Source organism: Neolamprologus brichardi, chromosome 3 (genome assembly GCF_056152115.1).
Source record: "Neolamprologus brichardi isolate AB-2024 chromosome 3, ASM5615211v1, whole genome shotgun sequence".
Classification (NCBI taxonomy): domain Eukaryota; kingdom Metazoa; phylum Chordata; class Actinopteri; order Cichliformes; family Cichlidae; genus Neolamprologus; species Neolamprologus brichardi.
Window position 1 is genome coordinate 24,963,481 of NC_142106.1, and position 14,556 is coordinate 24,978,036.

The 14,556-nt window shown below is 40.7% G+C and overlaps 2 protein-coding genes across 4 annotated transcripts in view; one reads left to right on the plus strand and one right to left on the minus strand.

The window, feature by feature from the left end:
- col4a6 (collagen, type IV, alpha 6) overlaps positions 1-7,300 on the minus strand; it is a 145,206-nt gene extending 137,906 nt beyond the window's left edge. For all 3 annotated transcript variants that reach the window (XM_087835292.1, XM_087835288.1, XM_087835284.1), the window contains exons 1-3: positions 7,225-7,300; positions 6,939-7,064; positions 6,739-6,784 (exon numbers count right to left, since the gene is read on the minus strand). In XM_087835292.1, the coding sequence (XP_087691418.1) occupies positions 6,739-6,784; positions 6,939-6,949 (57 nt within the window). In that variant the 5' untranslated portion in view covers positions 6,950-7,064; positions 7,225-7,300. The remainder of the gene's footprint in view (positions 1-6,738; positions 6,785-6,938; positions 7,065-7,224) is intronic.
- A 1,508-nt stretch (positions 7,301-8,808) lies between these two features.
- col4a5 (collagen, type IV, alpha 5 (Alport syndrome)) overlaps positions 8,809-14,556 on the plus strand; it is a 60,239-nt gene continuing 54,491 nt past the window's right edge. Inside the window, exon 1 of the mRNA XM_087835304.1 lies at positions 8,809-9,099. Within this exon, the coding sequence (XP_087691430.1) occupies positions 9,010-9,099 (90 nt within the window). The 5' untranslated portion in view covers positions 8,809-9,009. The remainder of the gene's footprint in view (positions 9,100-14,556) is intronic.

Consider the following 14,556-nt stretch of genomic DNA (forward strand, 5'->3'; position numbering starts at 1 on the left):
GGGGGGGGGGGGGGGGGGGGGATTCCAGCTTTGAAGTCATAAGCAGAAACCAGAAAAATGGCACAAGTGAGTAAAAAGTTATTTAACAAAAAAAGGAATGGAAGGCGGTCATGAAGAAAATGAGAGAGTTAAAATAGCAGAGACAGAAGAGGCGTCTGCCTGAGAGAACTGTGAGAACTGAGAGAGCGCAGCACGACCCAGTCACATCAAACGTCACACTCCAGATTGACCAGGTGGCTCTTTATCACATTTCAAAACAACAACAGAACTTTTTCATAAACTTGACTAATCTCATCCTGTCACAAGCCTTCTTCCCATGGGGAAACTACACTACGGTCTCAATCGTTCCCACTGCCACTTGTGGCACGTATAAACTAAAACCCATATGCAACCCCTGAAGTATTTTAAACTGAGGAAAAGTCCTAAATCATTTTAATTAGATCGAACAGCTTTTATTTCACCACATTTTCCCAGTATTGCTATATGCCACCATCTTTGTTTTCTGTCTTAAATACAGCAAAGTTTTTAATAGGTTCCCCTTAATTATGATTTGTCGACATAAGGCTGATTTAGGAATTTACTGTATGAGGAAAATCTGTCATAATCTGCACCCTTTCCTCTTTCTTACATAATTCACACAGGTTATACAACAGGTCCTTGAAAAGTGAGAATTACACAGTATGACCTCACCGTGACATTGAACTCGAAATTTATCCGCCAATCATCATAATAACTGTTTTGATAAACTGAACAACCTAAATGCATCTAAATAATGATTAAACTGGAGAGCACTACTTTAGTAATCAATCACACAAAGAATGAAAAAAGGCAAAGGTTGTGGGGAACAACTATTCAAACCACAAATCAACTGGTAATGGATTGCTTGACTTATGGAAACAGAGAGGGCAAAAAGTGATAGGAAAACTGGGTGGGGGTGGGGGGGTGGGGAGGGTAATGATTGGGTGAAGAAAGGCGAGGAGGAGGGCAGGAGGGAAAGAAAGAAGGAGGTGGGGGGGGAGGACTGTTGTGTTGTGTAGGGTCTAGAACCCACAAATCAAGCAGTGATTGGTCTCTTCACTCAGCGTTTCTGGAATGTTCCAGTCTATAGCACCTGCAGGGAGCGGGAGACAAGTCCTGCCGAGCACTGGAGGAATTCAAGGGGGGAGGGAGGGAGGGTAGAGGAGGTGGCTTTTTTCTACATCAGCTGGTAATCAGTTTAAAATTAATTATTAAATATGGAAAGTAAATATCTGCTAAAATAGGGCAAACTATCTGATTAGACTAAGGCTACGTCCACACGTACACGGGTATTTTTGAAAACAGAGATTTTCCGTTTTCGTTTTAAAAAATAATCCCGTCCACACGTAAAGGCAGAAATGAAGGAAAATGCTGCTAGGAACATGCCAAAGCCACAGGTGGCGATATATTCCTAATCGTGTAGAAATGTAGCATAGCATTAGCAATAGCATTTAAACACTGCAGAGAGTACAAGTAACAGTAATAGTATTGTAGAAATTCATTTCACCGAAACAATAACGTGGCGCACAGTGTGACGTCAAAAAAGGCGCACACCTTTGACGCTGCATTTTCTCCGTCCGTTTTCTCGTCCACACGTAAATGCAAAAACTGAGTTTTCGAAAATATCCACCCTGGCAGGCGTTTTTAGAAATCTCAGTTTTCAGTGACCGAAAACGCCGTTTACGTGTGGACGAAAGGTGCCAACGCATAGAAAAATCTGCGTTTTCAAATATACCCGGGTACGTGTGGACGTAGCCTGAATAATACGCTGACACTTGTAGATGTAGGAATGAGTGGTCGAGTGGCAATACAGGCAAAGATTCTTTGGGTTTATTTGACAGAAGTCAGTGAATTTTCCTGTTATTCCAGATCATTTCATGAGCACAAACCTTATACTTCTGCAACTGCAACCAGAACTCACAAAGGTTATTAACAAATCCTAACTTATCGACATTATAAATTGGAACATATGGAACCGGATTAGACCAAATGACAAAAACGTTGTTTTATTTTTCGTGTGTGGGTGTGGGCGTTGGGTTTTTGTTTGAAAATGATGAGCTTTTTTCGGAGAAGAAAAAAATCTGAATTCTGAGTTTAAATCGGAATATGATTTAAGTTAAAAAATTTGAAACAAAAGTCGTAATTCTGAGAGAAAACACTGTAATTTTAAAGTTTTCGTCCAGAATTCTGAAATTTAAATAAAATTTCTGGAGGACAGTAAGAACAATGAGGAGTCAGATTTCTGACTTTTCTCAAAATTCAGAAAAAAAAAACTTCACTTTTACTGCTTTTACTCAGAATTCTTCAGTAAGTAAAATGTTTTTTTTCAAGCATGACTCAGATCACCAAAGTCAAAAATGTTCTTTATACCAGAATAAATACATTAAATTCTAAATTTAACAACACCTAAGAGTTTCATCATCTCATCTGTCAGCAGGCTGAGACTCAGTGGTCCATACAAATGTGCTCAGCTGGGTCAAAACAAATCTAAAGAGTTGATTTCTCAATAATTTCCAAATCACTTGCTCTAGTTTTTCTGGACTCCCTGCTTTCAGTCCCATCACAACGCCTCCCCTCTCCTCACCATTCTTCCTCACTCCTGTGGGATGTTTCCCTTGGGCCAACAGTAGCGTCAGTTCTTACAAACCAGAAACCATGCAGAAGCTCCAACAGAAGGTCCTTCTCTCTCTATGTGTTCACTAAGTGGTAAAATAATTTATAAATACACCAACCAGTCTACTTAAACTACATAAGCTAGCAAACCAAAACCAATGTTACAACTCAAGCCGCTACCAGACGTACTTCTTTTGACTGACAGCATAACGGACAGGTGTAGACACCGTGACCAATCATCCATTGGTTAGTGAAGTGTCCTTTTGAAGCCTTGAGCTGAGTGTGCTTCAAAAACATGTCAGAATGTGTGACATCAGCTAAAATCCCCCTTAACTTTAACTTTAGGCGGCTAAAGCATAATTATGGTTAACATCAGCTGTGCCTGAAATAATTCACTCATGACTTCATTTGCAAAATATTTAAAATTTCAGACAGTATTCATTTTCTTGGCAATGTTGGTTGTATCATTGCAGACACACAGTGATAAGTCAGATAAGTAAATTAATACCGACATGAACTTTTGTCATAAATACTGTACGAAGTTAAATTAATATGTACAAAGATTTTGTGGAACTTTTTTTGTCCATCTACCTTTTTTTTTACTCCAGTGCATGATGGGATATGATTCTTAGGTGGTACCCATTTATTGTTCACTATGTTAGGAAACACTACGCGACACCTTTAAGTGCACTATAGGGTATAGCAACACTTGCTAAAAGTTTGGACAGCACTTCAAAATGGCCAACTCACTATATGGTGAATAGTACAGGATTTTCGCAACTATCATGTACTCTGGCAGTTACTCCTTGCAGGTGGATGCACTTTTTTCCATTGAAACTGCCCTAATTGATTCACCACAGTGCTTGAAACTCTCCTTTGTTGCACACTGACAGGACAGGATCACACAGAAGCTGTAGCCTTGTTTATATTCTACCTTGATGCGAATCTTGTGTTGCATCAAATCCTTTGCACTTGTTATTTTTCCTTTCAGAATGCCTACCGCTACTATTATACAACTACAAAATGCTAACTTATACTAGCACTACATATGCCCAGATAAGATTCCAAATGACTAAGAGTTGGGCTTCTGCAAGTAATGTATTCACCCTAAACTTGGGCTATCTTCTCGCTCTGTGCCATCGAGAGATAAACAAGTGTTTGCTTTTATCTGATGACGCTGACATTACCTGACAAACCCCTTCCTGCACTCAGTGGTGCAGAGACAGGAATGAACTTCATATTTTAATTCATCCCAAAACAAACTTTAGCACGCACTACCGCAGCGGTACCCAAAGACTTAGCTACTATGGTTATGAAAGGCAAGACCACCCAATGAAGTCATCTGTCACGCACTCAGTCACCAACTCACACACACACACACGCACACACATACACAACACAAAACAACAGGGAGGCGGGAAGTGGGTGGAGGAGTCAATTCAAAGTCAGTGCAGCTCCATCAGCTGATTCCTGTTGGGACACAGGAGGCTTTCTGCCGCTGAATCACTTTAATGTCAGTCGGTCTTTGCTGAAGCACAACCTGAGCAGCATTTCCTGCGACTCCCTCAGCTGGGAGAGCTCAAAATCGAACTGCATGTAATTACTGCATTATAGCACTTTTTTAATTTTTTCTTTCGTCCTTCTACTAAAGACAGTGAGCAAACCTTTAGAGGCCAGCCTGATCCTCTCCAGCATGACAAAGTCAAACACATTTTAAATGCTCATGCCCAGCGATATCTACACAATGATTTGATATTTTGTCAGTTGTGGAGACTATGTGCTGTATTTTCAATGGCTTCCCCAGAGAAAAGACCAATTTTGACCTCTGACATCATCAAACAGCGCCGCTGCTCTTTCTTATTCTAATTTTTATTGTAATGGTTTCGGCGCTCCTTTCATTCACAGCTTAATCAGCTTCTTTACAGATGACTGGTGTGAACCTGAGTAAACTGTCATTTCCACTTCTGTTCATTTGATTGTTTGCTTTTCCAGCAATGTCAAGAAGATGGAATTAAGCAATGCAAGACCCCAACTTCTCATTTACTCATGTAGGACATACAGCCCTGTATCCAGCTTTATACCAATGAATTTCTAAGGATTTCCAACTAGTTTTTAACAGCTGTGAGATAAGAAAATTATCTCACCTTATGAAGGATACCACTTCTTCCCACATTTCCTCCATTTATAAGCAGTTCTAAGTGATTAATATCTAGTTTTTTAAGCAATATGATGCAACTGGAAGGTTATTATGGCTTTTATTGTTATATCTCTGTTGATACCACTTCATGTGTTACAAAAATGCAAAACACATCTGTAAAACTGCTGATAAATCATAGAGATACACTGATGATTAAATGTTTACATATCTTTATATTTAAAGCAGCATTGTGTTGTTTTATTTTGCTGTTAATCTTGTTTGTTACAGTATGTGTTCCTTTCTGTAGCAAGACAACAACGAAACAGATATTTGGACGTCTATAAGCTCTTCACCTGTCTTTGAACTTTTAGCCCGCACAACATTTCCACCACACACCAGATAAACATCACTGTATGGATAAGTGCACACCATAATCTAATTTTAAAACAGTAAACAAGCACAGTAGAGATGCATTCCTAACAAATACTGCACAATACTGAACACTTTAGGAAAAATTATTATACTAGAAGTATTTTTAAGAAGTTTGTAACTTTAGGTATTTTACAGGAGATACAAATCAAATTTTAAATAGTGCATAACTTAGTAAGAGTAACAAAAAAACCTTTACATCATACATAGGTAGGTAGGCATCATTGTAGGTATGCTGTAGTTTTAGGGGTGCGGGCCATATCATGTAGTGGATTAACCTTGGGGTTATTTTTACACTTTTATTATGCATTAAATAGGTGTGCATCATGGATGTTTGACAGGGCGTGGAACGATGTGTTATAAGATCACTTGGGTCCAAAGCCTGCAGCTTTTGCTGTTTAATTTTTCTTGTAAGCAGAAAAGAGAGAGAGAGAGCTGTCCTCATCACATTTTTATATGTAATATAAGAGGACAACTGAATAGTAAAGCATTAATGATGCACAGAAATATAATGCATAAGTGAATGTAAAAAGGCAAGGTTAAAAGATTAGAAAATAGTCCCCCCCCCCCCCCCCCCCCCACACACACACACACACACACTGCAGTTTCAGATAAAATGCACTGCAGCTATTTATTTGTACTATTTGTTTTTATATGTCCTATTTCTATTGTATACATTAATCGGCATCTGTTGGTGGACAGCAAAGAAAGAATTTCATTGCACAAAGAAATGCCTTTTCTCTTGTGACACATGACAATAAATACTTTGAATCTTTGAATCTTGAATCTAATATTCCATTCTCCTCTAGAGGAATTGCACCCTATTTTGCGAACCTTATTATAAAGTGCAACTGAAATGATCAATAAACGGAAACAAAGTGGGTCTGAACTAGCAACTAGCAAAGCCCTCCACTATTTTCAATCCCCTCTGCAGAACCTCATCAAGTCAGCAAAAAAGGTGTGGCTTGGAAAGGCATCCTCCTAATTCTTAATATTCATCAGCGGGGCGGGCTTTGAATTGCAAATAACTGCGAGCGGGCCCACTCAAATATGAAATGGGGTTTTTTTTTCGATGCAAAAATGTGGACTCCAGCTCAAAGCTTAAAAAAGGGACCCACATACCGTGCAGTGTCTGGCACAAACGGTGCAACGAGCTCGTCTGCAAATGTTATTTACTTTAAATGACAATAACAAATAGCACTGAAAAACTGACTCTATTTAATAAATACAATTTTTTAGAGAAAATATAATAGAAATGTATAAAAGTATCACCATATGCTTCAGGCAGAGGCCATGCACAGCATGGGTGACCTGTGTGTCGGCGATGTATGACAGTAACTTTGTAACACCGTAAGTCATGCAGCTATCGCACTTGTTTTTAACGAGACACCAAGCTCCCCATTTTGGTCACAGCTCAGCTGCTCTTTCACGAAACACAGCTCCATCTAAATCGGTTGTTTAAGAGTTTCATCTGCGCTAAATAAACCAAGCGGGGATCCTCTCCACCTGAAGCAGTGTCACAGTAAACGAAAGGGACTTACTCCGAGTGCAGACCTCGCCGCGAAGGTCAACGCGATCACACAAATCCTGCGAAACAAAAATAAGTCTTTTAGTTATTTCTCCGAACTTATTAGTCGACAGGTACAGCAGCGACAGAGGCAGCCTGCAAAGCCGAAAACTAACTTTGCAGAAATAAGTTTACAGAGCCGTTTTAAAAAGAAATCAAAAAATAAACCCTTACAGGACTTTCATATTGATCCGACTGGCGGAAGGCGGGGACCACAGGTAGAGCTCGATCCCCTTATCTTCACCAGAAAGGCACCGCTTCAAACGCGCTCATCGACGGCTCCAAAAAAACCCCTGTCATCTACCCGAAGACAGAGAGAGAGAGAGGGAGAGAAGTAGTCCCACTGACAAACGCCCCAATTTTAACACATAAAGCTCCAAGCATTAACAGCCAGCCAGCGTTGAAATCACACGTTTTGTTGGCGATTTCTTTCATAAAAATCAGAGCTTGTCCAACTCACCCAAGTTTCAGCGGTGCAGTCGCTGCTGCGCACTTCGTACTGGTGCGCTTCAACTCAGCAGCCTCAGCGAAGAGGAGGGGCCAGCACATGCCTCCATGCCTCTGACTGCCACCGAGGTACCCCCACATACCTAGTACGGTTCGGACCAGCAAAGGAGGCACAGCGGTGTAAAGCAAGTCTGCAGTCCAGGTTTTAATCAGTGAAAAAGCAACAACATACAGAAGTTCTTTCAGAGACTACAAAGACTTTTATTCCACATAAAAACAAAACCCCACCATTGTTAGCGCTCAGGTGGTTACTGAAGTTTACAATGACCTTAGGACACTTGATGCAAAATTAGTCCCCAAAGAATCAACATGATAGATCTTAAAATTCATAAATGTGTTTTCATACCATTCACCCAAACATCCTCCTTATGATACATTTAAAAACTTTAACCGCAGATCAGTGTTAGGGATCACATGTATTTGCCCTGATCTCTGCTAATGCATAAAACTTCTTGAATTAAGCAGAATACCCTTTTAGCTTTGCAACACCGTGTTCTCCCTAGGGGGGCTATAAAATCCTTTATTACAGTGTATTATCTTAAATTTTTGTGTCTTGTGTTTCTGGCATAGACTTTTCTGCAGGTTGTTTAGCTGTGGAGCACCACAGGGATCCTAACTAGGTCCTCTTCAGTTTTGGACTTGCTACATAGTTTTTATTCATATGTTTATTTTCTACAGTCCCAATTTCAATCCTAACCATAAACCCAGTAGAGCTTTCAAAGTTTTTAGAAAGTTACACAACGTATTTCATGTTTTAAGATGAGAAAATGTTAAGTCCAACTTGTAATTAGATGACTTTTAAATAATACAAAAATGCAAGAATCACTTAAACTGTGATGCTTTAAAAATTCACGATAAAATCCTCCCAAAAAGTGCACCTTTAAATTATTCCACTGCAGGTCTTGATTCTGGTTTCTTTCACTCCAGTGATTGTAATACAGATAGTGTAATATTGCAAAGGTTGGATGCTGAGATGGTTGCTTACTGTGATTATGTGTGCTTATCAGTCCCAGTGTGTGCACATACAGTTTGATCACACAGTAACTTCAGCAGCATGTGTTCATATAAGTTCATGCAACAGTCTTTATGCGAGACAACAGGTACGTTTTTATAGGACCGAGGTTTTATTCTGTACTATTCTACTAGCAGCTTTCCTTCGTCGGGAGAAAGTGACCTGTAATAAAGTGGCAGGAATGTAACGTGCCGGGGCCTAAGGAAAAGAAAAGAAAAGGTTTAATGTCAAACTCACAGCCTCGAGCGGTGGTCTGGAGTTGATAGGCAGGAGAAAGAATATCCATCCGCGAGGCTCAAACATAATGATTATTTACAGCATACTTTAACACGCGAAACATTTTTGGGCATTTGGACCTTCGTGGCTCACACTTACGACCAGATCTTGTTTCGCAAATCACCCCAAATTTATTTTTAATTAATTATCTGTCTTGGGGAAGGTGCACATCCCTGATATCACTGCGCACCGCTTGTGGAAAGTAGATCCGGTGGGCAGGTTTACGAGTTCAGTGAGAGAGAGGGAACTGCAGAGGCGCACGGTGCCAGAGCCAGGACCACTGGGAGTCTCTGCAAGCACAACAACCGCCGACACGCCGAGAAGAAGAACGAGTTTCTTTATTTTTTTTCCACAGTGTGCGTGGGGGGGAGCAGGGCTATGACACGCGTATAAAGAGCCCCAAAGTACAGTGCTAACGCAGGCGGATCTTTGTTTTATTCCCCCCAAAAGATGAGTAAAGACTCAAAGTGCCTGCGACAGCTCGGTGCGACTCTGCTCTTCCTAGTCCTGTGCGCCGAGGTGCAGCGATCCGACTCTGCGGTAAGTAAGCTTCCAGTTCCTTGTACTGATTTTTTCCCCGCTGCAGGAGAACCTGCAGAGACCCACCGGCTTCCTCAGCGAGCGAGTAAAGTTTCTAAAATAGAGAGTCTGCTTTATAACAAGTGCTTCTGCTCTAATAATAATGATCCCGGTTGCCGTTTCCGTTTTACTTACAAATAAAAACCATGTAATTACACCAATGATACACCTCCGCGCTCAGCTTTCATGGCTTTTTGACTGCTAGGATCACCTTCGCAGGACCTGCAGATTTTCTTGGTGGGAAATCGGACGGAGTTTCTGTCCTGCCCCCCTTCGTGCGCATCTTCGCGTTTCGCTTACCTGCGGTTATTTTTTTCCGCCCTGTGTTTGTATTTTATTTCTATTCTCGCGTCAAGAACTCAGACGGCGTGTGGAGGGAAAGCGGCGCGCCGATGCTTCCCCCTAATTAAGAGCCCGCTTGTGTTCGGATTGAACCACGAACAGCGGGGCTGCTGTTCAGTCTTTTGTGCGTAATTTTGTTTGGGTGTCCTGAAAGAGGGAACTGTGCGTTTTTCTCTCCAGGTGTGTGCAGGTGTGCTTTAAGTTGACAGCAGCTGCTTTCAGACTCACACTGAAGTGTAGAGAAATGAAACCCATATTTAGTGCAGCTGATTAGTCTTTGCATTTGAGAGATGATTCAGAAACAGCAACACAGGTGGGGAAGTGTATGAGCGCGCTCGCACTTTTCCTCTCTTCGCCCTCCACATCTGTTTAAACTAGCGCCTCCTCATCCTCAGCTGTAGATCTCTAACATGTCTGGATGCCGATGCATCACCAAATCAGTGCAAGTGTCTCTCACTCTGGCTCCTCATGTAATATTCCATGAATATTCCCTCCTCATTAATTATTAATGAGGCGTGACTGCACGCCCACCACACACCAGGCGTGTCCAATCAGGTCTGCCCGCTGTGTCAAGTCCTCTAACACAGCTATGCGTGGTATGAGTGGGGTTTTTCATGTTTTTCAAATTATGCAGGAGACATTTGTGTTTTTGAAGATTTTATGGATTAGATTCAGTGTTTTGATGGCAACTGGAACACTGAACAGAGTATGAGCATCCTGTGAAATAACAAAAACAGCACAGGATGAGGTCTAAGACTAAAAAATCAGAGTTTATAAAGTGATTAGAGATGAAGAATAAATCAGCAGATAGAAGCTCTTTCCTCTCCTTCAGCTGTAATATATCAAAACTATGGTTTGACCTCTTCCCTGCTTTGCTTGGAAGTTGTCTCGGTATGACAGAGATTAAGTTTACTGCAATATTTCACCAAGGCCATGAAGGTTTATCAAGGACCTTGAAGTAAACTGTTAAAAGGGTGGAAAAAAGAGAAAATGAACTAAAAAACTTTAATTAACATAGTTACTTGCTATATTAACGGTTTTATGACATTTGAGCGGAATGATACACAAAAAAGTCACTGAACTTTCACAAATGGTCATTAATGTCTCAATAGATAATAGTAAATTAGCTGTGTGTTTTGGAGCGTTCCTTTAATTTAGTGTGAAAGAACACTCTTTAGGGAATCAAAGTTCCCCTTTCTCCATTAAAGCGCTCATTGAGTCCCCCTAGTGGAGGCAGTCTGCCCTGATGTCACTGCTTGCACAAGAGATTGAAAGAAATGATCTTTTGTTGCATGTCTTTCCAAATTTCCAAACTTGCGGGATAAAAAAAACCCCTAAAATCAAAGACAAAGCAGCTATGTTCCTGTAACTTAAGCTGACATTGTTTTCAGGTTTAAAACAAACAGACTGGTGTATGTGCAGAGAGTTTCTCATTAAATTTGAAGGAGAGAGCGTCATAAGTCATTTTTATTGCTCTCTCTCTCTGTGTGTGTGTGTGTATTAATCCTCACAGATATCAATCTCCATTCAGCCAGGTGAGAGGGTTCAGCGGTAATGTATACCTGGAGGTTTTCCTTTGAACCCGTCATGCAGTGCAAACCACAAACACACACTTAATTTGATGCATGCTTTTTGAGCAGCAAGGGAGGCGCACACCTATATACACCCGCTCGCCCTTCACGTGACCCACATCTCAGGTGGAGTCTGTGCAGGGGCGCATCTGTCTGCTCTACATCATGTATGTGTGTGTGTGTTTGTGGTGAGAGTTATAGTCAAAACATCCTCACGTTGTGGAGATTTGGAGATCGGCAGAGGAGTATCAGCTAACACATCAGAGCTGCAGCTTCCAGGATGTCTTCTTCTTTGGTGTTTGGTCTCATTTTTGTCCCCCGATTTGTTTCCTTGGATCTTCTGTCTTTTGTCAACTCTTCTTTAATCGGTCTTCCCCCATCCACTGCACTCGGTCTCATTCCCTCATGTAGCGCCATGATGATGATGATGACGATGACAATAATCAGTCTTGGCAGGAATTTTCCAGATGCAAGATGTACTGATCATTCAATCAATCCTCTGCATGTCTAATAATAATCACATTTATAACCACCATAAATCAGCCTGCACATCATGTAAGTTCAACAAAACAAATTTGCTCTTGGAACTCCTTCTCATTTGCAGAAGTGGTAACGTTCAGAAAAAAATCACAGCAACAAACATGGACAGAACCTGGTAAATTTCTTGCCAAAATTCCCCTAGCTCTGACTTTCATCAAGCCCTTTTTTGGTACTAGGCTTCTGGCACCGGCACTCTTCAGTTCTTGAGTGTGTCAGCACCACATTAGTGGAAAAGTTTCACCTGTTTACCTTCTCCTTCCCCTTTCACCTTCTGTATCTGCCTCCCACTGCTCCACCTTTGTGTCTGTCCTTGAATGCAAATTCCATTTTTATCTAGTTTAAGGCTCCATAAGCAAGCAGCAGTGGAGGGAGCAACTCCCCAAAGACTTCCATGGATGGATATATATTTGAATATTAGAATCAACTATACGTGTACCCTGCAGGTTTGTCGAAAGATTCATTTTATTATCCAATTACCATTTGAATTAATACTCAACAGCATCAACAGTTCCGTCTTTGCCTCGTCCAGTCAATAAACAGCTTTACACAGCAGTGATGCAGTCAGAAAGCCCTTCCCCCTCATTAGCAGCTCAAGCAGATGATGTTCACAACCCTCAACAGTTTGGAGAATTTCAGGAAGTCAGGTTTCAACAATGCTGGAGTATTGTAAAGCTTGTGGGCGTGGACACAGTACTGTCCAAAAGTTTTAGGCAGGTGAGAAAAATGCTGTAAACAAAGAATGCTTTTTTGGAAGTGTTAATAATTTATTTTCATCAATCAACAAAATGCAGTGAATGAACAAAAAGAGAAATCTAAATCAAATCAATATTTGGTGTGACCACCCTTTGCCTTTAAGGCAGCATAAATTCTTCCAGGAACACTTGAACACAGTTTTTAAAGGATCTCGCCAGGTTGCTTCAAACATCTTGGAGAACTAACCACAGATCTTCTGTGGATGTAAGCTTCCTCATATCCTTCTGTCTCTTCATGTAATCCCAGACACACTCCGTGATGTTGAGATCAGGGCTCTGTGGGGGCCATAACGTCACTTCCAGTACTTCTTGTTCTTCTTTATGCTGACAATAGTTCTTAATGACTTTGGCTGTATGTTTGGGGTTGTGATGTTGTGTCATAATGTGCATCTTGTATAATATCTTTGGCCAATCAAAAATCTTGATCCATCCACAGCTGCAACCCCAGTTGGAAGTAGATTTATCAAAGTGGTGGGTATTTACTCAAGGGGCACATGAGAAGCTGGGATTGTTTTGGATTGCAACACCAATAATCTCATAAAGAGATAAAATTAATACTGAGCAGAACTGAGTTCAGCTTATTGTTGTGGCCATCCACAACAGCCCCAGTTTCTCATGTGTGTCCCCCCCCTCCTTTATCAGATAGCTTCTGTTTAGTTATCATTAAGGTAGCAGCTAGTGGTCATGCCTAATAATAAAACTTTCTGTAACATTATAATAGACTAATTTAAAAGCATAACACAATTATTTGTGTCAAACTCCAACTCTGAAGCTAAGAAAATTCTACCAGCAACCAGGCAAAAATGGCAGCCGCCAACTTCATCAACTCTGTTTGCTACCTCACATACTTATCGTTTTGGTTTTTTGGCACTACCTAAAAATTTTAAAATTGTTGTCATACCCCACCCCAACCTTACCCCTCCACTCCCGTAGTATTAAAAATGGTATTCAATATGAAATTCTAGTATCAAGATAGTGTAAATGGTGTGGTACTTATATAATGCTACGTGTTCAATACTTTTATAGAGTACTTCTATCTAACATTAATATTTCTCTTACACGCTTATGAATCTATTCGAGGCACCTTAATGTCACCTAAACATACTTTGACAAACCTCCATTATTCTAATTTGTTGCTAACCTGCTCATCCTTCAGAGTCCCTGTGTGTTTGTTGCAGAACTTACACAGTGGTGTCAATGACCTTCGGATGCCGTTAGGATTAACAGGTGGTCAATGGGAGCAAAACCAAAAGCTAAAAAGCTAATTATTAATTAGCTATATGATTGAGTACAGACATTTCTCTTCCCCCGTCCTTTGCTGCTTTGTCATTTATTCTCTTTGCATGAAGAAGCAGACCTGATGTAGAAGCCAAAGTGAAAATAGCCAAAGATGCAACAATGACAGATTTAGCTGTAGCCCTGGAGAAATGGATACCAGTAGTATAGTATAGTAATAGTAGTACTCTAATACAGTGTTTCCCAATCTTTTGGAGCCACGGCACATATTGCACGTTAGAAAAATTACATGGCACACCACCAAACAAAAATGACACAAAAAGCATTTTGTTCACCTGGTAGACCGGAATTGGCTCAGTTTGTCTCCAGTATACCTTTTTTGCTTTCTTCTGAACACTACTGATGCTAGGGCTAGATTTACTACTTTTTCTTTTAAAATATTTGTTTCTATTGCTATCACACGCTGTGTCCTCTCACAGCATAATAGCGTTTCTTCTTCATCTTCTTCTGTTTTACTGACAGTTTGCAACCTATTTAATTAGAGCAGGTAGTTGTACTGCCCTCTAGTGGAAGAGAATGCAATTGTTCTGCCCGCGACTCATGCCGATCGCTTAAGAGTACCAATCAGGTGGAACCAGATAATCTTCCACAGCACACCTGATCATTTCCCGCGGCACATAATGGTTGGGAAACACTGTTCTAATATATCTGCAGTAGTAATAGCAGAGCACTTGCATCAATTGCAAAGCTTCAGCTAAACCCACAATTTTCAGTTTCATTCTCCTTGTTGTGGAATTCAAACACCTCCTCAACAATTTGCTAGTCAAGGCTTGCGTTTTTATTTCCATCTGGTAAATAAATTGTTACGTGATAAGAGCAATATGTTGTGACTAATAAGACCCAAACAGGTCGCAGACGTGGGTGTCTGCATCACGATTTTCCATGAGTTTCTTTTTCTGCTAATTCAGACTGAAACA